The sequence below is a fragment of the Nanorana parkeri genome, unplaced genomic scaffold, assembly GCF_000935625.1.
Source record: "Nanorana parkeri isolate BGI_ZX_2015 unplaced genomic scaffold, ASM93562v1 scaffold1015, whole genome shotgun sequence".
Lineage (NCBI taxonomy): Eukaryota > Metazoa > Chordata > Amphibia > Anura > Dicroglossidae > Nanorana > Nanorana parkeri.
The window spans coordinates 281462-307116 of NW_017307283.1; the positions used below are offsets into that span (position 1 = coordinate 281462).

At 41.3% G+C, this 25655-nt stretch overlaps 2 protein-coding genes across 4 annotated transcripts in view; both read right to left on the reverse strand.

The window, feature by feature from the left end:
- The window catches only part of LOC108795848 (cytochrome P450 2G1-like), an 18552-nt gene extending 9319 nt beyond the window's left edge, over positions 1–9233 (reverse strand). Inside the window, exons 1-6 of the mRNA XM_018567164.1 lie at positions 9054–9233; positions 6686–6848; positions 4720–4869; positions 4312–4472; positions 3545–3698; positions 577–599 (exon numbers count right to left, since the gene is read on the reverse strand). Of these exons, the coding sequence (XP_018422666.1) occupies positions 577–599; positions 3545–3698; positions 4312–4472; positions 4720–4869; positions 6686–6848; positions 9054–9233 (831 nt within the window). The remainder of the gene's footprint in view (positions 1–576; positions 600–3544; positions 3699–4311; positions 4473–4719; positions 4870–6685; positions 6849–9053) is intronic.
- A 486-nt stretch (positions 9234–9719) lies between these two features.
- Positions 9720–25655, reverse strand: part of LOC108795837 (cytochrome P450 2G1-like) — a 34882-nt gene continuing 18946 nt past the window's right edge. The window contains exons 1-9 of one of the 3 annotated variants that reach the window (XM_018567155.1): positions 22284–22544; positions 22011–22173; positions 19647–19796; positions 19151–19311; positions 17609–17785; positions 16839–16980; positions 15401–15588; positions 11424–11565; positions 9720–9906 (exon numbers count right to left, since the gene is read on the reverse strand). In XM_018567155.1, the coding sequence (XP_018422657.1) occupies positions 9725–9906; positions 11424–11565; positions 15401–15588; positions 16839–16980; positions 17609–17785; positions 19151–19311; positions 19647–19796; positions 22011–22173; positions 22284–22466 (1488 nt within the window). In that variant the 5' untranslated portion in view covers positions 22467–22544 and the 3' untranslated portion in view covers positions 9720–9724. Of the gene's footprint in view, positions 9907–11423; positions 11566–15400; positions 15589–16838; positions 16981–17608; positions 17786–19150; positions 19312–19646; positions 19797–22010; positions 22174–22283; positions 22545–24678; positions 24897–25655 lie in introns of those variants that run through there. The other 2 variants (XM_018567154.1, XM_018567152.1) reach the window with 2 other exon arrangements.

Here is a 25655-nt window from a genome sequence, read left to right on the forward strand (position 1 = left end):
AGACACTACCTATCCTCCTGAAACACAAAGATATAACACAGTTAAACAAAGCTTTTCTAGCCTTCATATGGAGGGGTAAAAAGGCAAGGATATCGCTGCAAAAACTTTTTCTGCCAAGGGGTGAGGGAGGAATGGCTTTCCCAAACACAAGACTATATAATCTGAGTTGTCTACTTAGACACTCAGCTGATTGGATTGGATCCTCCTCCCACTACTCAAACTTCCACCTGGAAACAGAGATGGCACATCCCTGGAGACTTTCCAACCTTCTACATTGCCCCTTTTCTAAAATCCCCGTAACTCTAAGATCCAATGTTATTATTAGAGACACAGTAATTGCGTGGAGGGAGTCTCATAAAATGGTGAAAGCCAACCCGTACTTCTCCCAGTATGTGACCCTGAAAGGAAACCCATCATTCCCTCAGGGGGAGGAATATGACACTTTTACCAAATGGGAGACCAAGGGGATTACTAAATTCGCACAGCTCTTATCCCCGGACACAGGTAGGAGATTAACGTTCCAGGATTTCAGGAGGACATACCAGAGACCCGCACATGAGTTCCTACACTTCCTACAGGCGACAACTCATCTAGATAAGCTTGGCTCCACTGCATATACAGTAACCAATCATTCTCTCATTGGCAAGATCACGACCACAGACAGGCAGTCTATATCGAACATCTACTCTCACCTGAGACAGACATACATCCCCCCTTTGACAAGCTCTAATTTGTCAAAATGGCAAAACGACATTCCCAGTGAAGACTTGGTAGAGAAAATCCTGGTGGGGTACCGCTCTATTTGTAAGGCAATGGTGAACGAGCAATGGAGAGAGACTCAATTTAAGATAATACATAGAGCTTATTATGCATTCCAATTACAGCGCACACCCATTCATGACCCAGGATATCTGAAGCACTGTCCCAAATGTCAAATGCCGGCTGCTCCACTATTCCACTGCCTGTGGCTCTGCCCCTCCATTCAGAATTACTGGAGAACGGCGATAGCATTTATGACCTCGGTGGTGGGTCAACAGATTGCGCTCGACCCCCTTCTACTTCTATTCGGATATTGGGACCTTCCTCTGGCGGTGAGCAAACACCACAGGCAATGGATAAATATAGCCTCCCTAGCAGCCAAACGCTGTATTATGAAAGAGTGGCTCTCCCCAAGCCCTCCCACCATACAGGGTTTACGACAGAATCTTCTGGAGCTTCTCCATGTGGAAAAACTGGATGCTGAGACCCAAAGGGAGGAGGATAACAGAGTGACTTTCTTTCTCAATAGATGGATGTCCTTTATAGACAGGATTTTTACTGCTCAAGAAAGGGAGTCATTCTTGTCCCCCTTTCAATACTCTACATACATGTTACGGTCTACGTTAGGGGGAAATACATGATATTCATCAAGCTTAAAAAAAAAATAAAAAAAATTCCAAGAACAAGATACCAAAGACACATGTGAACCGTAGAGGTAGGACAATATATGTAAGACATGACACAAAGTAATCTAATAGGTAACAATTTGATATGTTTAAACAAGAAAAAGAAAAAAAGAAGAACTGGTCAAAGCCTTGTTAATACAGCTGTTGCATAACGCACTATGCTTTTGTTATGTATCTCATACTGGTCTGAGGCATCTGCGTATGCACTGTTTTTGTTTCTTGTTGTTTTACTTCTGACAATAAAATTGTTTTAAAAAAAAAGAATTCTTATATTTTATACTCTTTGGTTTAGTGACCATAGTAAGGGCATTATGTATGTACTGATGTCAGAAATACCATACATTATAGTTAATAAATGGTGAGTACAGCTTGGCTTGGTGGTGGGAATTGCAGGCACAATCTAAACAGTGAACTTTTTTTAGCAGATAAGCATATAGACAACCTGACATGTACAGTATGTGTATGCATAGAGGATAGAGGAGGCAAGCCCTCCAGTGCAATATGATCATCGGGGGTGTCTTCTCTAGCCTGAAGGAAGTCATTATGGAATGTTATTGTTTGGCATTAACAGTTCGACAAAATATTTTTGATTTCAGGGTCTTCTGATGTCAATGTAATAGAAACAAAAATGCTCAGGTAGCTGAAATTGCAGCTTGAGCTATGGAGCCTGTACACAGATGGCTGGCTAAAGAGTCTAAAGTTCTACTTATGGGCTTAGAAAGAAAATACAAACATTTATATGCAATTTTTCATATTTACCTAAAAATATTTTTTTTTTATGTTGATCATAATAAATGAAAGAAATGAACCACATTCAAATCTACTAAACATTCATTGTAACCTTCAAGTCTAAATACAAGAATAAAAAATGTAATACACTGCTGGTTACTAGTCTTTAGACGTGTTATCTGCATTTGTTTTCTTCTTTCCACCTGGTGGTCCTGCCAGTAACACACTAACTACCCAAGAGTGAGAACACTCACTCACTGTACTGTATCTATAGAGGAACAGTGTTGTCACCCTGAGGCTCAATTTACACTCCGCGATATGCAAATCGCGTGTTTGTCACGCGATTTGCATTTTGCGCGATATCGTGAGATTTGCCGCGCGATATCGCGCAAATGCTTGCATTGAAAGCATTTGAATTGCGGCAAAATCCGCTCCAAAAAGGGTCCTGCTGTAGCAACACACGACCCGCGACAGCAGGACCCTTTACCCCATTGAGATGCATTGGAGAGCGATATCGCGCGGTAATTTGCCACGATATCGCGGGAATTACCGTGCGATAAATCGCTCAATGTGAACGGGGCCTAAGGCAGGAAGTCTATTAACACTATGGACACCTCCCACTCTACTTGTGTTCATAGCATGGGGGCGAGGTGTTCTGCAGGCAAAAACATTAATTAAGATTTCAGTTCAGCACACAGGAAGTTACAAGGATACTTGATTTCTTGCAGGCCAAACTGATTTTTTTTGTACTTACAAAAAAATGTACTTAGTTTTAAAAGAGAAATAAAATTCAGCTGCTACACCTAAACACTTGTAAACTGCAATATATAATTTTTTTGTTCTTGGGTTTAGATATACTTTAATTTATGTTACAGTGTTCTCGTCTCCGTTTATCCTGTCCTGGAATGTTGATGAGCTCCCAACATCATCATATACAGTAAAGAACCATCAGTGAGCACTGGTCTTGCAATGTAAACACTGACATTGCTAAGAGGAGAGGCTACATATCGGCCAGAGGGAACTGGAGGCCCATCCATATGTTGAAGGCCCATCCATATTCCTGGGATGAGAGAGAAGACTGGTGCACCAGCTGTGGTGGGACCATGGAGTATCATAAATATTCCTGTTCATAAGATTCCCACTAGACAAAGCAAGCATTAAATACTACATATGCTGGGTGGGGACACCCCCACATTAAATTTTTTGGCCAGCCTGGAATTGGGCTTTAAAACATTAACATAGATTGACAGGAAACACACACACAGACTGTAAATTAAGTCTCCCTTCTGTAAAAAGTTGATATACAGTAACTATATTTTACTACTATCACTCAAGCCATTTTGTTTTTAGTGTTGTACCTTTCCAAGAACAGTCTATGAAGTCCTGTGGACAGTTCTCATCCAGAACATCTCGGTGCGACTTCACTGTCTCCCTCACAAACTCCCTCAACTTTTCAAAATTGGTGAAAATTTTCTGATGGGGTCCAGGAACCTTGCTCAGCAAATTGGGAAACATGTTAAGAATCTAAAAGAAATAAAAACAAATATTTTATTAGATTGTTAGACTCTCACCTTCATAAAATTACCTATTATGCAGTTTGTAGCAATTTGTCATTCCTTTTGGGTTTTGCATGATGTCTTTTTCCAAAAGGTTAGGATCAAACTTTGACAAGCAGAAGAAACACTCCGAACGGTGTAGTGCACTAAAAACAAACAACAAAGCAGCTAGCTATGCTACTGCTATAAAGTTACAGTATAGCATAGAGACTCCACACTACATGTTTCGGCTAGTCAGGCTTCTTCAGGGACTTGTAGATTCAAGTTGGTTACACAATTAAGCACTGATTGATAATATATTGGGCATATGTGAAATGTGTGCACTTTTGAACAGCTGGCAGCTCCAGATTCTTAACTGGATTTTCCGTTGATGGTTAGCATTTTTTTAACACAACACTGCTGAATGATTAGTTCATTTTCTGTAAAGGTGCTCTGTCCAAAATTGGATGTATTAGCCACCAGTCATCTCATACTTATGGATTCCTTTTGTCTTCAAACCAATGAACATCACAGGTTTATACACTTTTATGGAAAACACATTGCAGCTATTAAAAGTCTGTGCATTGCTTTTGAATATTTACCTGGCCAGCCCGGGAGTTCAGTCCCCTGAAAGTTTCTCTAATGTATTCAAGGAGGGTCATAAATTTCTTGTCCTCATAGTCAAATCTCTTCCCAAACACAATGGAACAAATAATGTTGGATGCAGCCAATCCCAGCAGATATGTTGGGTCAACGGGGGTATCTGTTGACAGAGACAGAAAGACAATTGAAGGGCTATCACTATACAGCATTGAACAGAATTAGATAAACAGTTAAGTGTGTGTGTGCAATAACAAAACAAACTGACAGGTGTTTCAATCCTTCTCCACTCTATCTAAAATTTAAGAAAAAGTTTGGGCTTTAGTTTTATATTAAAACAAATATTTTTGCTAAAAGTTTCAAGAAGGGTAATGGATGAGAATGGCACATTAATTATTATAGTCACTTACCTTTGTTCTCTGAGAATTTTTCTGTCAGATACTGGGCCTCTTCCTGGATCCTTTCCTCAATGCTTCTCTTCCCCATTCCAAAATTCCGCAGGGTCATTAGAGAGAAGCGTCTCATGGCCTTCCACCTTTCTCCATTACTCATGACAATCCCTTGAACATAAAACTGCTTAGTCAGGACAACTCAAACAACTAAACTATAGTGCCAGTAGGTGGTGACCACCAAGCCTGTGCAGCATCATAGCATGGTGGCTGCATTGAAATGGTTAAACAGATCTCCCTTGCTCTATTGTCCGGAGAAATAAACTAAACTCTCATGTCACAACCATCTCTTACCATGTTTCCACTATGCAGAAAAGCACTATAATTGCATTACATTTTTTAGGATGCTTTTTATTAAAGTTTTGAATTGCAATACAGACAAGTATAATAAACTAACCAATGAGTGCAATACCAGTTTGTGCTGTGTTATATTTTATTCTGAGTGTTACTGTAGTATAAAATATAAAATAATAATATATACATAATAAACAAACGTTCTAAACCTTACATACATTTTGGACATAAATTAATGTCTGCTTGTAGAATCATGGGTATGTGAGACTAGAGTCATTTAATTATATCCACATAAATATTGTTGGGAAGTGAGGGTATCCTTGGAAGGATAAGCCTTTTACTGATATATATACAGTCCCTTGTGCACATATTCACCCCCTTGGTGTTTTTTTCTGGTTTATTTTGGATATTTTTTATAATCCTCCCCTGATCTATACTTCTTCACAACTTTGTCTCTGACCTGTTTTGAGAGTTCCTTGGTCTTCATGTTGCTTGCTTAGTGGTGTTGCAGACTCGGGAGCCTTTAAGAACAGGTGTATTTATGCTGACATCATATGACAGAGCACATGCAAATTATGGGACTTCTGAAGTTAAATGGTTGGCCCACATCTTATTTAGGGGGTTTGAAAGCAAAACAGGGAATCTGCGTGACGTTAATCAATTAATATTTTCTAAGGGTTTCATTTATATATGCCAGGCTGATGCCATTGACATGGCACTAGCACCCCTAGATGGTACTGATGAGTACATTCATTGTCTTTAGTTTTATAATTTAAGCCCTTAATGTGTATGTGTAGTAGCCAAAATGTATTTGTCGGTTTTGGAAGGAGTAGGGAAAGGTTAAAATCCCTAGCAAGTTTTTTTTTGGTTTGTTTTTGCTGTCTGTGTCCTACTGGGAAGATTTCCCTTCACTTCCCATCCTGTAGACATGAGAAGTGAGAGGATATCCCCTTTTAGACAGTTGTCATCAGAACATTTGTCCGCATTGGGGTATATGGCCTCACTTCTTGATTTCATGACAACTCTAAAGTTTTGGATTTCCCCTCACTTTCTGTCCTGCTGATAATGGTTAACAGGACAAATAGAGGGTTGTAGCTCACCAGAGTGGACACAAACAGTAATAAAAACTTGTCAGAGGGTCTAACCCTTCCTAATCTACCCAGGATTCTCACACTCCCTCTTACAAGCTCATAGTAATGTTATCGCTTTCTTGCAGCTATTATTTTTTATTATTATTATTATTATACAGGATTTTTATAGCGTCAGTTTGCGCAGCGCTTTACAATATAAGGAAGACATTACAATCACAATACAAATCAAGACAAGATGGTAAGTTGAATTGTTTCTTTTTTCTGTATCACAGAAAATCCAACAAGACAGTTACATCCATAGTCTCCTTAACCAAGAGTCAAGGTTAGAAATTATTTTTTAAAATAAACAATGTTGTCTTGGAAAAAGCAACTTACATTGTGCAAAATCCAAACTTCACTTATTTTTCAGCAACCTAAAATCGGATAGATTTCGGTTACTGCACATCACATTGCATTCTCCAGATCATATTTAATAGCCCATTGTGTCCTTTAAGATAGACTTGATGTGCTGGTCTAACAGTATATTGTATTTAGCCACCTACCGGATCGTCTGAACAATAAGCTGAACAGGTCCATATCTCCTCTATTACCGAATGCATCACTGTGTTCAACCAATGCCTCCTTCACCGTTTTGTACCCAACCAATATAACTACAGGAATGCTGGTCAAATAGCAAGTGTACACAGGTCCATAGGTTTCACTCATCTGAAAGGTTGTGACAGAATATGGTGTGCTCAGGTGGAATGAACAAGAAATGCAAACAAAAAATTAGAAAATGCTGTAAAAATGATTGGTACTTAACTGTGTATGAAGATAAAGTTAGCAGAAAAAAAGATTCAAAATTAATAATTTGCTTAAAAGCCGAGACCACTGATAGAGGTCATAATAAATAATATTGCGTAGACCCAGATAGTCTACAAAATACATATCAGGGTCCAGCAACCTGCATACCCAGATGGGCACTCAATATGTTTTTCAGAGGCACCTGAAAGTCCTGCCATAGGCTGTAATTGACAGCTCACTAGGCTGTTGATTCCATAGCCTGCCCTGCCCTTCTGCACCCATGGCCCATTGAGTTTCAGGTGCCTGCCCTCTTCCCAATGTTAACATAGGCCAATTGGTGGCTGCAGACATCAGTTTATGATCTAAAGAAGCCAGTCTGCCTACTCTCTTCTTCCTATATGTGGAACCACCATCTGCAGCAGATATTCATATAAAAATATAAAAGTGTTTCTGATGGTGCAGGATTTGGGTCTGTTCTGAAGTATGAAGGTGCATTAATTGGTGCTGATCTGAGGTCTGAAAGTGCAGGATTTGGGACCGATCTGAATGTGCAGGAATTGGGGCTGATCTATGGTCTGTTCTGAAGGATGAAGGTGCTTTAATTGGGGCTGATTTGAGGTTTGAAGTTGCTTTCATTGGGGCTCATTTGAGGTGTGAAGGTGCAATAAATGGGGCTGATCTGATGTCTGAAGGTTAAGGAATTGAGGTTGATCTATGGTCTTTTCTGAAGTCTGAAGGTGTTTTAATTGGGGCTGATTTGAGGTCTGTAGGTACAGGAATTGGGGCTGATCTTATGTCTGAGGGTGCAGGAAGTGGGGCTGATCTGAGGTCTGAAGGTGTAGGAATTGGGGCAATCTGAAGTCTGAAAATGCAGGAATTGGTCCTCTTCATGGGGCTGATCTGAGGTCTGAAGGCCCTACTGTTCACCGGCATTCCATTTGTCTAATGCTTGTAAACTGACACTTAATGTGGAGTATGTTGCTGACCCCTGAGATATATATCACTCTACATTTCCAAACTGTAACAGGGGGGAATTTAAAGAGGTAAAAAGAAACATATATTGCTGACTTGTTTAAAAGTTGTAAATCTGTAAACACAAACAACCTCATTTAAAATACATTTTCCAGATCTTTTCCCAGGACTCCATTGGTCAGTGGAAATGAAAAAGCCAGCTCATAGGCTGAATCCTTTTTATAAATATCTCTGCACGAAAAACGATAGTAGCTGAACCACGGAATCTCCATTTATCCATAAACGTAGTAAATACATTAAATAATTAAAGGTTAAAACATTAAAAATCATTTAACAATTTTATACGAAAAAAACTTGCTAGCACTTTAAGCCATTTTTGTCTGATTGGGCAAATTCACATTCACTTCTTGTCCTGAGCACACAGAAGGAAGTGAGAAGAAACCTCCCTAAAGTGAGGAAAATGCCCTTTGAAACAGTTGTCACCAGAAGTGGATGAATTCCTGAATGGAAGATTTCCTTTCTATTCCTATTCTAGTGACAACTCAAAATTTTAAATTTCCCATTTCTGTTAGTCCCAATGACAATGATCACCAGGACAGAAAGAGAGGGCACATCTCCCTAAAAGGGACACAAAAAGCAACAAAAACTTAGCAGAGACTCTACCACTTTATTTAAAACGAAGGGATTGATTTAGAAATGTTCTGCCCAGCGCCATTTGCTCAGCACTATTGCCTTTATATGGTGCAGAAGAGCATTTGTAAATTGGTCCCTAAATGTTTGGGCTTTAGGTGCATTTTAAGAAAAACAAAAAAAGGACTGTAACAATGTTTGCGGTACCCTTTTTCATGTGTATACCTGTTTATTTTTCTTTTAGAATTTTATACTACCAACCAGTGGCGTAACAACCGGGGGTGCAGCAGGGGCGCGGGCCCCGGGCGAAAAGTGAAGGGGGGGCGCCGGCCGAAAATAGCACTTTCGGCTAAATGCCGAAAGTGACATTTTCCTGCCGTTTTGCCGGCGCGGCCGTGATTCCTTTCAAAACTAACGATTTCAGCTCTTTCATGGTTCCTGCATGATACATTCACCAATGGTATGGTTTACACCATTTAAAAAACTCAAGAAAAACTTTTCCCTGTAAGCAGTGAAGTAACTTACCTTTATCAAAGCTTTAGGGGTTTCTGTGGTGCTGAGCTGCATTATGTTCCCCAGCAGGGGCAGAGGTGTAGGACCTGGAGGGAGATTCCTGTGCTTTATCCTTCTCCACCATGTAATCAGATAAATTAGAAGAGTGACGGTGGTAATCAGAAAAAGGGTGATGCCTATTTCCAGCGCCATCCTAAAGGCAACTAATTCTCAGAGAGATCTGAGTGCGGAATATATACTTGCCTGTCTGAGCTTTGAACATTGGCTACATTCCAACTGAACACGTGCATTATATAGACATTATGGGTGTGGTATGAAATAGGAGATAGTTCTTAGTGATAAAGCTTTATTATGCAATGCTGTGTAACTGTATGGGGATCTGCTACCATAAATAGAAAAAAAAAAATAGGCCAAAAGGAAACTGTTCACACGGCTAAACCAGAAATGTAGTAATAGCAGTAAGGGCCTTGTCATTCAATGTTGTAGCAGTGATTATGCATTTGAATTTATATATGAAAATTTTAGACTCTACAGCCACTCAAAATGATTTAATTTGCCCAATGGCAAGCTTAAAATCACTGCAATATATTACAATAAAACATATACTGCAAAAAATATATAATTAAGGTTGCCACCTTCCAGCCATAGTATGACACTATGGTTGATGTTGCATGGTGGGTATTTCAACGAGGGACAGCAAACATCTTATAATTTCGAGCTCTTGAAGCGTTGGTGTTGGGTTCTGGGGTGATTTCTAGGTCCTTCTTGTCCACTGTAGGTTTTAAAGTAAATCTTTGCAGTATAGTAGTAAAAAACAAGAAGAGCTCCATACGAGCCAGCCCTTCTCCTGCACACATGCGTTTTCCTAGAGAGAATGGACAAAAAAAAACAGCTTTACAATACAATTATAAGGCCAACCTGTAGGTCAAAATGCTGTGTGTCAGTAACTCGGTTCTCAGGAACACCTAATTCTAGGCTTCTGATGCTACAGGCAAGAGCTCTACAACTCCATACATCAGGGTTTCTTTTCACACTCTGTGAATACACTGTAGCCCCCATCACCTGTTGTGAGGGATCTATTAGAAATGTAGTGATTGGCAGAGCTGTAGTCAGCCTTGCTGGATTATAGTTGGCATTTATTTGGTTAATTCCAGGTGTCTAGCATTGACTGCATCTACCTGGGTGGAGTCTGAATTTGTTATAGTGTGGGACGGCCAATGAGGGGCACTGTGGGTATATGTGCAATTCACCAGCCAATCACTAGGTTTCTCTCAACCAGTGTTGCATGCTGGGATAGGCTACATATACTGGAGGGAATTGCCATGGCTCAGTCTTGTCTTGTGCCAGCCATGGATTAGCCCAGGGCTGGGTGCTGTCCAGCCGCCCCCCAGGCTAGGCCTGAGGGTCGGGATGCTGGAGTGCGGGAAGTGTTTTACTAGGCCTTAATTAGGAGGCCTGTTCTGTTGCTAGAGGAGGAGAATCAGAAAAGCTGATGGCTGCTGGAGGTACCTGGAACACAGTGGACCTCAGGAGCAAGTCTGGTGTCTCTCCTGCTCAGGATTTGTACTCATCCCTGCTCATCTGTTACTCAAATTCTTATTTGACGAGCTATAAATGGATCTACACTGAGATGCTAAAAACAGTCTGGTGAGTCTGGAGCCTTTGTCTGTACTACCCTGGGTGTCTAGGATCCCTATACCCTCTCTTCCCCGTGTGAAGATGTTAATAACAAATATTCACCATTATACTACTGGAGTGGATATCAGCGTTGTGGGCACTAAAAGAGGGTGGTTAAATGCTAATGGGGCAGCTGAAGACCAAAACCCCCAAGACAACTAGTGATGACCCGGGTTATTCTAGTGGCTCCTTCAGGGGTGAGCGCTACAGGGAGTCCATCATGTCTGCCCAATATTATTATTTGTTTTACATGTTTGTACCATTTTGTAACTTAACAATGAACATCTTTGGAGGGGGAAATTATTTGCAGCCATGACATGAGCCCAGTGCAGTCTCCCGATTGTAGGGCAGCTGCATAACACAGAATGATTGGCATAAGGCTGCAGTCCTGTCCACAGAGTTTCCCATATCACTGCATTGTTGGACTGAAGAAAACTAAATGAAGCTTCAAAAAGCAAAAATCAAAGCAAATTAATAGATGTCTTAGTGAGTGTTGAGCCTCTGGCATTCACTTGGATACCTATTCATATTATATGAATTATTATATTATATTCCTATTCATAACATGTTATAATGGGCAGGGTATGTTGTAGGGGCCTGGTTTTAATTGCTTTATGGGTAAGGGTCACTATGTATGTGCCTTAAGTAGGTTTTAGTATCCGTAGAAGAGAATTCAGCTTTAATCATCACACAGTTCTCTGTTACCTGCAGAAAATGGCATGAAGGCATCATTCTTCTTGAAGGCCCCATTCTCGTCAAGAAAGTGTCCCGGGTCAAACTGATTTGGGTTCTTAAAAAAATGAGGGTCTTTCAAGACAGATGTTAACACAACAGCCACCAAAGTGTCCTGAAATGAAAATAAAAATAAAAAGCTAAATTATTGCCTTTGATTTTTCTTTGGAAATATTTAAAATTGTGTTGATCTGTAAATTAGCCCTGGCAGCCTGTGATCCTCTGCATTAAATACTGAGGTGACATTTACAGCAATCAAGCAGATCATTACTTTTATTTTCCAACCTACATTAGAGCTATAAGAGTTAGAACTAAACTGGTTATTGTCAACAATACAAACAATCAGAAATACAAAGAGGGTTATTCACAAAAGGGTGAAGGGTTTGGAGAAGGCCGGAGGAGGGAACAATCTAGGCTAAAATAGCTGATTTGAAAAAATACTCTAATTCAGCTCACTTTCCAGTTCAGCTATGCTGTCCTAGATTGCTCACTTGTCCTGCCTTCTCCAAACTCTTCACCACTGTGTGAATAACCCTGAAAGTAACTCCTGCTACTCATAGCTACCAGTGCTATGAAGTGAACCTTGAAACTGTACAATATTCAAACTCTCTGTTTCCTGCAGAGATTAAAGCAGAACTATGGGGTTCAGGCTTTTCCCCATAGTTCTCCCTAGGGTAATGGGAGGACACAAACTAGCCTCCTCCCATCACCCTAAGCTCAGTATACCGCGAGCCATAACTCGCGGTATACTGAGACGCCGCAGCTGAAACGGATCCCAACAATTATGTCTGGATCTGCCCAGCTGCGTGCGTGACAGCTGGCTCTGCCTATCTAGATGCAGAGCCAGCTGTACCCGTCCGTTCCGCCAGTCAGCGCTGGAGGATCTGAGCGGGGAGGGGGGAATCCAGCCCCTCCCATGTCACGGCAGAGAGCCGTGACAGGATCGAGAAGTGAGCGAACGCCGGTATGTGTTCGCTCACTTCCCAATCTACTGAGCCAACCTGTGACAGTCTCATTGTCACAGATCGGCTAAAACTATGAGGTGAGTGAAAAGAACTCACCTCATAGTTCTCCTGAGACACCGCAGCTGAAGCGGATCCCAACAATTGGGTTTCTTGTAAAAATTAAATGTTGGCCCTGACCCTATAAAAAAAAAAAAATGATACACTACTTGATTCCTCTTCATAGGAGTATTAAAACCCCTGACGAGAAGACACAGTAAGAGGCAATTAGCCATTATCTAGAATAAAGTAGTAGGGAAAGGGAGAAGAGGGGGGAAGGAACATCAAGGGAACCAGGGCAGGTCAAAGAGGAGGAATAATTGATCGATGGTGTAGCGCTATAAGCCTCATGATATGATTACCAGAAACACAGTGTTGTGAAAAATTAAATCAATAAATAAATAAAACCTTTACATGTGTTGGTCTTCTCTCTAAACAACGTATCAATGTGTGATGTATATCTGTGTGGACACTGTGTAACAAATGAAAATGTAAACAATGTGAATCTCTCTTAAAAGAGAGGGGTATAACATGATGAACTAAGTGGTTAAAACGAATACATAATGTGAGTGTGTGTATTAAAAACTCACAGTCATAAGCTAGAATAATGTGAATCAAACCACTAGTATTAGATGTTAAAAACAAATATATGGATACAACTATAAATATATAAAAAATATATAAAAATATATAAAATTGATGGTGTATCATAAACAATGAAAGACTAATACTAGTGGTTTGACTCACATTATTCTAGCTTATGACTGTGGGTTTTTAATACACACACTCACATTATGTATTCATTTTAACCACTTAGTTCATCATGGTATACCACTCTCTTTTAAGAGAGATTCACATTGTTTAAATTTTCATTTGTTACACAGTGTCCACACAGATATACATCACACATTGATACGTTGTTTAGACAGAAGACCAACACATGTAAAGGTTTTATTTATTTATTGATTTCATTTTTCACAACACTGTGTTTTCTGGTAATCATACCGTGAGGCTTATAGCGCTACACCATCGATCAATTAACCATTTGAGGCTTAGGGCCTGAGTTTAGCGGCTTCTAGCTAGTCCGGTTTTTCTTCTTTTTCTTCCTTTTTTCCGGTAGCGCAGATCATCCGTTTTTCATTTCAAAGAGGAGGAATGAATAAAGAGAAGGAGAACCACAGGAATGTAGGGAACTGAGGAGTACAAACAGAGAAGACGCCATCTAGTGCTGAAAACTAAACATAATAATTAGAACCTTATAACAGAGAACAATAGATCTGCAAATATCAACAATTTGTCACTATATGATCACTAGAATTCCTAAGAGGGTAACGTAGAAGCAGTGGCGGACCTAAGGAACAAATGTCCCTGGTGCAAGACTTTTTTTTGGGCCCCCCTCCAAAAAAAAGAAAACACACAAACACAGCGCTCGGCCGGCTTTCACTTTCTCTCCTCCCCGCTGGGACACAGAGCAGCGCCAACCGGGGAGGAAAGAAAGCGGGATGCGTTGCTGTATCGGCAGAAACGGCCCTCTACAGTGCCTGTTTAGAGGGCCGTGTCTGCCTGATCCAGCCAGAATCGCATACTGGGGCACGTGCAGACAGGATCCAGGGAGTCCCTGGGGCGTTTGTCTTCAAATACGAGAGGCTTCAGCTCATCTGTCATCAGGATCCTGGGGGCCCCTAGGGCATCTGTCGCAGGATCCTGGGGGCCCCTAGCGCATCTGTCGCAGGATCCTGGGGGCCCCTAGGGAATTTGCTGCTAGAACCCTTGGGCCCCTAGAGCCCTTGCCAACAGAATCCTGGGGAAAGTGGGGCATTTGATGTTACGATCCTGGGTGCCCATGTGGAACTTGTCATCAGAATCCTGGGAGGTCTTGGGACATCTGTTGCCCAGGATCATGCCACTGACCCTGGGTACCCCCAAAAACCCACCCAGAACAGTATTGGCCAGACAAAGCGTTCCCAGCCCTCCTGTGACCCCACGCCCTACATGCACCCCAGACGCCCACTGACTCGCTCCTCCAAAGCAGGAAACAAAGGGAAAAAAAAGAAGTCACAGATCTGGATGACACTGCTGGCCGCGCCTCTCTGTCTCAACCTCTCTGCACTCAGGGGTGGTCAGCTCGCCCTCTGACCTGCTGGTCTTCTACACTCCTCTATCGACCTATGCACCGGCCGTAGGTCCTACTGCAGCATGTAGGGCTTGCAGCTCCCCAGACCCAGGTGGCCGGTAAACAGACAGTTCAACCCACTCATTCCGTGACATCACCAGGCCACCCCGCACTCTGGGCCCCATGACAGGCATCACCCCAGGCAGACCTCCCAGACTCCCGGTACATTAATACACAATCATGCACAGCATCCTGAGAGCAGACTTGACTACTCACTTGCAGAGAAGCAGCACTTCACCCAGTGGAAGGGCCGCTGGCTGCATCAGGAACCAAGCTGATGCAACTCTTCCCCACCAAGCATCACTTGGGAGGTGGCCAGATAATTCATAATTACACACCAGGAGGAGAGGGTATGTGCAGATAGGGAAAGGTCCCCCTCCTGCAGACTTCACCTCAGACAGGGGTTCCTTATAGGCCTTCTGCCAGCAGAAACACGTATGCGCTTCACCAGCGGTCCCAGGGGGTGCCTTCTGGGACTCCCAGAGGTGCCAGGCCGAGGCCCCCCAGCATCCTAGTCCACCAGCGTGCTCAAGAGCCACATCAAAGGTGGGGAGTCCACTTGCTTCCCATTCAGGAGGGTAGACACCTGGGACTGAACACAGCTAGTGCCCCTAGCATCAGCAGCAGCTCTGATGACAAAGAGCAATAGGTAAAACATAGCCCTCATCTACTAATCAGCCAGCCCTTCTTTACATGACTCTTCTGCAAGTTGATTGCTAACCATGGATAACTGCATGAGTGCACTTTGTGTTAGTTCCATATATCACTCTCTCTACCTTGGGAATGTGGTATCCCCGAAAGGTGGTGTCTTTGCTGGCAGCATGTAATAATCCTCCAGGTAAAATATCAGCAAATCTCTGAATCTCATGTATAACGGCATCTGTATATGGCATCTTGCTCCTGTCCTCCACTGAGGGAAGGCGATCTTGTCCAATCACAGTGTCAATCTCTCTCTGGACCTTTTCTGTAGGTTGTATAAAAATCATGAAATAAATGAATGAAGGTGTTTTTCTCATACAAAAATAATAATTATGACCAGCACATGTGATGAAGTAGAAACATTTATTTGCCACACAGTTTAAATTGCTAGCAGGCTGGAGCCATGTACCCATTACACACTCAATACCTATGGAGTTCTACCTTCAAGGGAATCTGCCAGAAAGCCGATTTCTAAGCTGTCTAAGAAATTTTGAGGGTGGGAGCAAGGCAGACAGTTGACAAACATGATATGAGATTACATTTCACAATAGGTGGTCAAGAAGAAGTGATACCAGTGGATAGCCGGACAGGGCTGGGGTTAAACACTAGAAAGTCAGCCAGAGAATAGACAAAGGCTGACAAGAGATACAAAAGTAAGAGGACAGAACTGATCAGGTAATGCTCATCAGTAGGTATCTGTAGATTCATGTTCTCCGGCTCACTTTACCTATAAAACATGCAATCCTAGCCAACCAAGGAAACCAAGATCTATGTTTGGACCGAACATGGTCCCAACTTGAGCTCCTCTGAACATTGAAAAAAAACTCCTTCCCCTGCCACTCAACCAGCTGCGGGTGGGGAATTCCCTGTCTGCACATAAACAAAGGCACAGGATACAGTGATATTATTAATCAATGACCCTTACCTAATATGGCCATGTGGTCATATAGGGTAAATGATGTCAGCACAACCATCCCGCCCTTCTGTTTATGTTTAGCGAGGGTGGGTGGTCCCAGGGCACTTCTGGGTTCAGGGTAACTCAGGCTCCAACTGAATTCAGTCCAAACCTGAGCTCATCCCTACTGTTGTTAACTTACCTGTCAGCACGTGTGTATGTAACAGGGCCGGATTGGTTCCTAGTGCTGCCACAATATGAAAACTGCTGCTGATCTTTATAATATATATACTATATGTATAAGATGTGAGGATGCAGAGGGACATACAACTGCTGCCGCAGTAGAGAACATAGTAGGGAGCACTGTCACAGCACGGTGAAAATTACTTTGTTATTTTTGCACCTAGACAAAAATTAACAATTTACCGTTGCCCATTATGGGTAGCCCCACTGCAAGGGTTGAGAAATTTTTTAACAGGAGTGTTCTTTGAAATAAACCTTTATGTTGTCCCTTCTTAGTATGAAAAACAATTGTTTAAACATGCCTATTATGTAGACACTAGTGCCAAAGATGGACTTGGAGCAACAAATAATGTATTTGCAAAAGAGCAAACGTATACCTTGTATTTCTGGGTGTTTCAGCATTATGAGGAAAGCATATCTCAAAGTATTGCTTGAAGTCTCTGTACCAGCAAAGAATAAATCAAGTACTGATCCCAACATGTTTTCCTCATGAAACTCTGTGTTTGGGTTCTGTTTATCCTGAAAGAAAAACACACAAGTGATTTATAGTATACTGAATAATAGAAAGAACAACAGTTAGTGCTACATGCATCTGTTTATTGTGTAACACACACGCATACATAAATTAAAGCAGAAGGGCTACAAGCCACGATACCTGTATGTTCTTAGTAAATTATCTTTCAAGTTAGAATTTTATATTTAGTAAAAACCACATTATGGCCACTGGATGGAGCTGAGGAACATAGGAAATACGGATTTCCTATGCTTCTTAGCTCCATCTAGTGGCTATAATGCTGTATTTTCCAAATATTACATTCAACCTGAAAAGAAAATATACTGAAGACCTTAATTTCTTGCCTCAATTCTTACAGAACATACGTTCACAGAGAATTGCACGGCCAATAGTTCTGCAAATTGTTTCTATATAGACTGCTAAAGGTTACTTATGCTAAAAGTATTTGCATTACTGAATATATGACTTATTCTAATTCTTCTCTAAAGACCCAACATAAAAGAGACAAGCATTTCACCAATATTCCTTCACTGGTTTCAGTTAGACATGTGCGATTCGTTTAGTTACGAATCGAAATTCGTCCGAATTTTCCTGAAATTCCGAATTTCGGAATCAGTCAATGCCTGAACTCACCTCTTTCATCTTTATGAGAAAACAGTCTATGAAGTCCTGTGGACAGTTCTCATCCAGACCTTCTTGGTGTGACTTCACCATATCTCTCACAAATTCCCTCAGCTTTTCAAAATTGAAAAACATTTTCTGATGGGGTCCAGGAAGCTTGCTCAGCAGTTTTGGGAACCTGCTCAGGATCTAAAACCATAATGTAGTTTTACTAAACAATGTGAACAATTTACCTGAATTTATTTCACAAGATAGTATATGTCTCAGTGTTGATGTTTTCTGTAAGATATAAAGCTGCACGTCAAGTCTTGTAACGCCTATTTTGGTTCGGGGCTTTGTGGATCACAACTGCGGAGGCTACTCAGGCAGGAATCCATGGCGTCACTCTCAATCTTTAGCGGAGAGTTAGGGATTCAAGCATCACAGCCTCACGTTAAGTATTATAAGGTTCAGGTAGGGTTCTTACATCATAAGCCCTGCCCTAAGCACCAGTAGTATTTTAGGAACGTAATGATTAACATGGTAACACAGTGTGAAGAGATCGTATCAGGAACAGAGTCTGCAGCGAGTATGCAAGGCAATCTGTAAGGAGTTATCAGAGGGAGTCTCAATGAGTATACAGTCACTATGACACAGTGGAGGTGCAAGATGCACTGAGTACTTGCGATTTGGAGCGAGTGACAGGAGCTGGGGGCCCTTTAGAATCCGGTCCAGAGACGTGAGGGTTCAAGGCTGGCAGCAGTGTATGGTGGTGGTGGTACAGGGTCCAAAGAGACAGCAGGGGTTCTGGTTTCAATAGTGGAACGCCATGCTGTCTCGGCCGGGAGTTTAAATAGGCCGAGGAAGTGGGGGAGGAGCCGCCGGCCGGAACGGCGCACTTCCGCGTTCCACGGTGGAACGCAGCCGGCATCCGAAACCGGAAGCGGCGATGTGTCCACCGTAGAACGCAAGAGGGCGGACCCGAGAACCGGCGGAACCCTAAGGGGCTCTCGACCCCCTGCTGGAGGATGACGGCGGTTGCCGTTACAATTCTATTCAGGAAAGTTGTCCATATGGTAAATACAGCCCCGTAGCTAAGCAATTGGCACCTATTAAAATCTGTCCAAACATGCCCCATAACAAAAAATTGCATCTGAGTGGGCCTAAGTTGGTATTCTAATTAGACTGATGTCCGACAACATGGTCCAACCATCAAAAGCTCCTTTTCTCTTTCCAAAAACATACACAAAAACATATATGTTCATATGCGTATGTTTTTAGAGGGTTACGGTACAGTCTCTTCTACCGCTAGGTTCATTTCAGAAAATCCAGCACAGCAAGTTCTAGTTCCTTCAGCAGAGGTCAATCATACGTTTCTGCTGCTACCCATAGAAGCAAAGATTGATTCTCAATCTGGCCATAATAAAATGGTCAGGAGACAATTATTTCATTTTTTTAGTAACTTTATACATTAAAACAAAAAGTATTGTATGTTCGCAACTTGCACTTCAGTAGCAAATTTATTGCAGCTGTTCAAGGATATACAGTATTCTTGTTTTGCCTCTATACATTCACCTGACCAGATCGGGAATTCAGACCCCTGACGATCTCTCTGATATATTCCAGAAGGGTCATAAACTTCTTGTCCTCATAGTCAAATCTCTTTCCAAACACAATGGAACAGATGACATTGGAGACAGCCAATCCCAGGAGATATGTTGGGTCAAATGGGGTGTCTGTTGTCAGAGACAAAAAGCTAGTCACTCTTTAAGGGATAAACGACCATATAAACCTGAGTTGAAGAAGATGAAATCAAGTGCACAATACAATACAATAATCCTGGGCTCTCAGGTACCAGCAGGAAAAGTCAAATGTTTCTATTTTAAATTGAGTGTCAAGGCAAATCTGTATCATGTACAGACAGAAGTCATCTCATACAAAATTCACAAAAAGTCAATCAAAGTTAGAAAAAAAGAAAAGGAAACCAATCAGTTTCTTTTTATCCTCTACTATGAATCTAAGGAATGACAGCTGAGAAGAATGACAAACTGAAATTATTGTTGTCACCTACCTTTTTCTTTCATGAATTGCTCTCTGAGGTTCTGAGCCTCTTCCTGGATCCTCCACTCAATGCTTCTTTTCCCCATTCCAAAATTTCTCAAGGTCATTATACCAAAGCGTCTCATTATCTTCCATCTTTCTCCATTACTCATGACAATCCCTAAAACATTGCAGGAGAGTGTTTATTTATAGATCGCACTGGCCACAACTTTATGAAATTTGGTGGGGTGTACATTATGGCTGCAGCTCATGTGACCAGGCAAGTGGCCTCAGTACAAAATATGTGAATTAGAACATATCTCTGGATATGGGAACCAGATTCTGGCTTTTTTTTTTAGTTGTAATGGAAAAAATGTAGCTTGAATATTATTAATTACTTAGGACAATGCAGACGCTTACCATAAAATCAAACCTTTCGCCAAATTTAAAACCCATTTCCACTTTTGCTGAGGTATATAAAAAAATGTCAGCAATGTACACCAAGTGTACATGAAGCAGGCATATGCAGTTGTTGTATATGAACACAGAAACTTAATTTTTTTGAATGACATCCTGTAGTGTGATGCTCTGTAATCCTAGCGTAATGATGCAGAAAGGGGTGTTGACATCATAATGCCTGCACTGCTGTGTGCATTCTTCAGGGACACCCACCAGCATCAAGACATCTAAAAAAGGTATGTACTGTATATAGAAAAAAATACAGACTGGTGGGCTTCCTGGGATGGAGAGGGAAGCATAGGGAGTGAACCTTACATAATTACATAGTATTTGGGGTTGAATAAAGACATACCTTGAGCCCTCAGTTGGGCTTTAACCCTTTCACTGTCATATGCCAAATAATGGCAGCAGGGCCCTGTAAGCAGACTGCCAGCTGCTATAGCGGTCGGACGTTTGTTTACATATATAAAGACAACTGTCGGTTTCACACTGGAAGGCTTTATGCTGGCTTTAATCCCCTGGCTCTTGAAGCCCATTTCCTAAAGCACAGAAGCCTTTCCGACCATGCCATCCCTACACTTCTGAAATCTAGGAAGACTACCTCCCACAAGGTCTGCCATCACACCTGAAAGGCTTATTTCACTTGACGTGAATCAAGGAAGTTTAATTTCAGGATGTAATCTGTAGGATATAACATACAGTATCTTTCCCGCAATCTGGCCTAGACTAGCGTTTAGCATTGAGCCCTCTCAAGGGCCATATTTCTGCTTTGGAAATTCTTTTACAGAGCCTGCTTGTGCAAGGGATTGCTCACATTGTTTCCTCCGTATGCACTTTGGTGTCTCTGTGAGGCCTCAACTTAGTACTGTCTGCACTGCAGAAGCTGCCCTTTGAACCTTTTGGATATGTCCCCCTGTCCCTACTCACTCGCAAGGTCACCATCACTTCTGCAAGGCATGTTTCTGAATTGGCAGCCTTGACTTGTTAAGAGCCTGTTTTGGTTATCCACGAGGATAAGATAGTGCTGAGGCCTAGGGCCTCCATTTTTCCTAAGCTAGCCTTTGGTTCCACCTTAACCAGGCCATTGTCCTGGCATCCTTATGTCTGGCTCCTAAACATCCTTAAGAGGTTTCTCTCCACTGTTTGGACGTGGTTTGAGCCGTTTGTGTTTACAGACTTTGTAATTCCTGAGGGTCCCTGTATAGGGGAGCCAGCTTCTTGTTGCACTGTTGGTAGTTGAATTCAGTGAGCTATCACTGTTTGGATACTGTTTCCCCCCTTGCTCCTGTGATGGACTACAATCTCACAATTAGTTTACTAAGTTGTAATGAGATTATAGCCTATTACTGGAGTGAGCTTGGAGTGGTGGCTACTTTACAACACACACAGGGACCATGGGGAAGAAAAGTAGCCACCCTCCAGAAGAAAGGACTGTGTATAGGATGTGAGGACACAGAGGGACATGCCATCGCTGCAGTGGAGGAGGAGATAGGCTTCAGGGACCGGAGCAGCAGCCAGCAGGCTCCGCAGTTTGGGTAAGCATAACTTAGACAAATATACATAACTTAGGCAAATAGACAAAAACAAGCACTTAACCCTTGCAGTGCAGGGGTAGCCTCACTGCAAGGGTTAAGAACACTTTTGCCTGGGGGTTCCTTTAACTTACATTGTACACTAACGTGACGTTTTTGCACTTTATATGCAGAGATAAAGAGTGTGTTCCGATTTAGAATAACAAAAAAGCGTAGCTTGAGAAGCATCAAGATTTATGGTATTTATCATTACAATACGCATTTCCAAGCAGCATGCTATTAAATAAATATTGACGCTTGCCCTGATAAAAGTGCATTACACAAAATGCATGCGCACTGTGGCATCCTCCATGAAGCATGCACTGTGAGATATTTGAAAATGTTTAGTACAGTTGTTTACTTACCAAAGGTTTTGAATAACAAAGTGGCCGCCCCAAAATCCCCTCTGTTGCTAAACGCATCACCGTGATCTAGCAATGCTTCCTTCACCGCATCATATCCAATCATCACAACCACGGGAATATTGCCCATGTAGCAGGTGTACACTGGTCCATAGGTCTCACTTATCTGTATGCCATGATAGGATACGTTGTGCATAGAATGAAAGAGCAGCAAGTAAAAAGACTGCTATTCAACATTCCCTCCTTCCCCAGTAATAATAAATATGCAAATATTACCTTTAGTAAAGTTTTGGGCATTTCTGTGGTGCTCAACTGCATTACAATCCCCAGCAGGGGCAAAGGTGGGGGGCCTGGAGGGAGATTACTGTGCTTTATCCTTCTCCACCATGACACAAGGTAAATTAGAAGAAGAGTGACTCCAGTAGCCAGCAGAAGTGTTGTCCCTATTCCCAGCACCATCCTCACAGTAACTAGATCAAGGAAATGTCTGAGTGTTTGCCTGTTTCTATATGAGCTTTGTACTCTGGCAGCTTTTCAGCTGAAAATATGCATGGCATGAAAATCAGAAGTGTTGTGAACTATTGGTGCTGTCCACAGTTGCTAAGGGGCTTTGGAACAGGAAGGGGCCCACCTAGGGAGGTTGTTGAAGAAAATTAAATATAGAAAATCAGTGTACTGTACATTCATAGATAACACAGATCCTCTGGGGTCTTCATTCTAGAAGAGCTGACTGCCCTGAGGCGAACGACAAGTATTTGTTAACATGCTGTTAGTCACAGAACTCCTTTTCTTCCCCCCATCCGTGAGCAGATTTACTGGGTTATTCACAACAGGGTGAAGAGTTTGGAGAAGGAAGGAGAAGTGAACAATCTAGGACAGCATAGCTGATCTGGAAAGTGAGCTGAATTGGAGAATTTTTCCAAATCAGCTATTTTGTCCTAGATCCTAGGTTCTGTCTTCAGAACTTTTGCCCATCCTGGCCAGCTCTCTGATATCAACCCTGTAGACCTAACAGTCTTCCTGAGGTTAGAAAGTCCAGGCGTACCTACTAAACTGAAAGCTGATAATTGAATTATCATTTGAGGTTTATAATTCTGCAAAACAAGCCACTGGTTAAATTAGTTTGATGACTGAAATTCATTTTATATCATTTTTTGAGACAGAAGGAGCTTTCTTTTGGTGGTATTTAAAAACTTTTTTTATTCTATGCTATATAAAGGGGAAAGAGTAGTGATTTTGAAAAAAGCAAAAACAAAACCCTTTTTGGAAAGTAGACACCCAAAGGTGACCTTATTTTTTGCCATTTGTTTTGGAAATGAATAACATGCTGGTATTAAAGTGGTTAAAGCTGCACTTAGCATTTAAAACTAAGTTTAAGTCTTGCCATATTAGCAGAAGGAAGTTTCCTATAGGGTGAAATCGCATTGAACCAAAATTGCTAACTCAAAACACTTTACCTCTCCAAACAATCCCACAATCATTGATGGTCAATGACACTGTAGCCTTCTCCCCCTTCCAAAACAATTCCCCAATCACCTTCCCCATGTCATCTGCAAGACGAAAACAAACTCCTTCCATACCTGTTCTTCTATTACCTTTGGGCCCCGTGTTGTATAAACCTTGTATAAGGTTCAATATATGAATTGTATCCAATCCAAAAAAAAAAAAAAAAATATTGTGTGGTGTGCAATCTATGTTGAAAATTGTTTGTGAACTAGATGTGTTCACTTGAAAAGTAACACCCACCTCACAAAATTTGTACAATAATATATTGTCTTTTTATTTTATATTTGTTGTAGTTAACTATGTTCTGTGTGTTCAAAAAAATATACATGACTTTTATAGAATATTTTATTGTGAGTGATCAAGACTGCTGGTAACAATACAAATGAGTCTGCAATGAGCAGTTCAATTTATAGTTCCTTATAACTTTACTTGCTAAAATTCTGAACCTAAACCTTAAAAACATTGTAGTTTTGTTGCATTTTAGTGCTGTTTATATTGAAAATGGCATGTTACCAGATGAAACTTTCCTTCGTTAGGAAATCCTTGAGACTTTCGTAGCTTCTTTACACAACTACTGAACAACCATTCTCAGGAGGAATGACCAACTAGGCAAGTTAGATGGTCTGTCCTAAACACTCCTATTAACCATCAGATAAGCAGTGCTGGCAGAAACTCATCTTCTTCATAATCCTCTCCATTCAGTTACTGATAGCAGTGTTTGTTGACAGTTAGATTGTTCCTGCATTCCAGACCCTAGCTATATTTATGCACCTTTAGCTTTAGTACTAATTAACATCTATGTGTTCTAACATGCACATTTTAACACGTTATCATATGTACACAGGTTGGCCACATTTTTGTATTGACTTAATGCGTGTTTACTAAAAAAGGTAATTTACTTTTTGATGCATTGATGCATGTTATACATCTTTTCATGGGAAAAGCAACACACCAGCCTAAAGTCCTGACTATCTATTTTTGGGGGTTTGGAGTTCGTGCCTATTTATGTATTTGAATTTTTTAAATAAAGATTTCAGATGCTAAATCCAGCTTGAAAATGATTCCCTTTGCAAAATGACAGGAATAGAATCAGTGCAATATATTACAATACAATATACAAAATATGCAAAAAAATGTATAATTGAGGTTGCCAGCTGCTAGCCCATGTTGATACCATCTTTGATGGTGCATGATGGGTACTTCACCGAGGAACAGTAAACATCTTATAATTCCGAGCTCTTGAAGCGTTGGTTTTGGGTTCTGGGGTGATTTCTATTTCCTTCTTGTCCACTGTAGGCTTCAAAGTAAATCTTTGCAGTATAGTAGTAAAAAACAAGAAGAGCTCCATACGAGCCAGACCTTCTCCCACACATATGCGCTTCCCTAGAAAGAATAGAGAGAGAAAAAATTCTGTCAGTAAACTGCTGCTCTTGGAATGTCTGATACTAGACTTGTGATTCTGTAGGCCTGCGCTTTACAACTCCATACATTGGAGTTTCTCTGCAGACTGCACTATTATACAGAATATTCCTGTCTCATTCTAACTTTGCAGACCCTTAAACAAAGAGAAATAAATTATTTGCACCCACAATCTGACCCCAATGCAGTCTCTTGAAAGTAGGTAAGCTGCACAATACAGAATGATTGGCAAAAGGCTTCAGTCCTCTTCACTGGATTTCTCAAATCCCTGCAAATCAGAGTTAAGTGAGCCATGGCAAAATTTTAAAAAAACTTGGTGCAATAAAAAAAAAAGGTGCAAAGGCGTGCTTTCAGACAATGTACACGTCCTTTTAGTTGCCTCCCAACCTAAAGTACCCCACATTCTACATCTCTAGATTACTTATCTCCATCTAATGGCTGCCGCTTACTGCAATGTTGACAGTCTGCTGTGAAATCTTCTTTGGTAGAAAACACTTTGAAGTCTGTGGGTTCTTCAGGTTGAACTCGATGGACTTGTGTTTTTTTTTTCAACCTCACTAACTATGTAACTATGTAAGACAGTCTTGTAGACGTCTATGGGGATGGACTATGCAGGTGCAATAATTGCAAAAAAAATGTAAAGAAAGCTGTCGACATTGCAGGGGGTTGAGGCTGTGAGATAGAGGTATGTATTATATATTGGGGGGAGAAGGAAACTTTAGA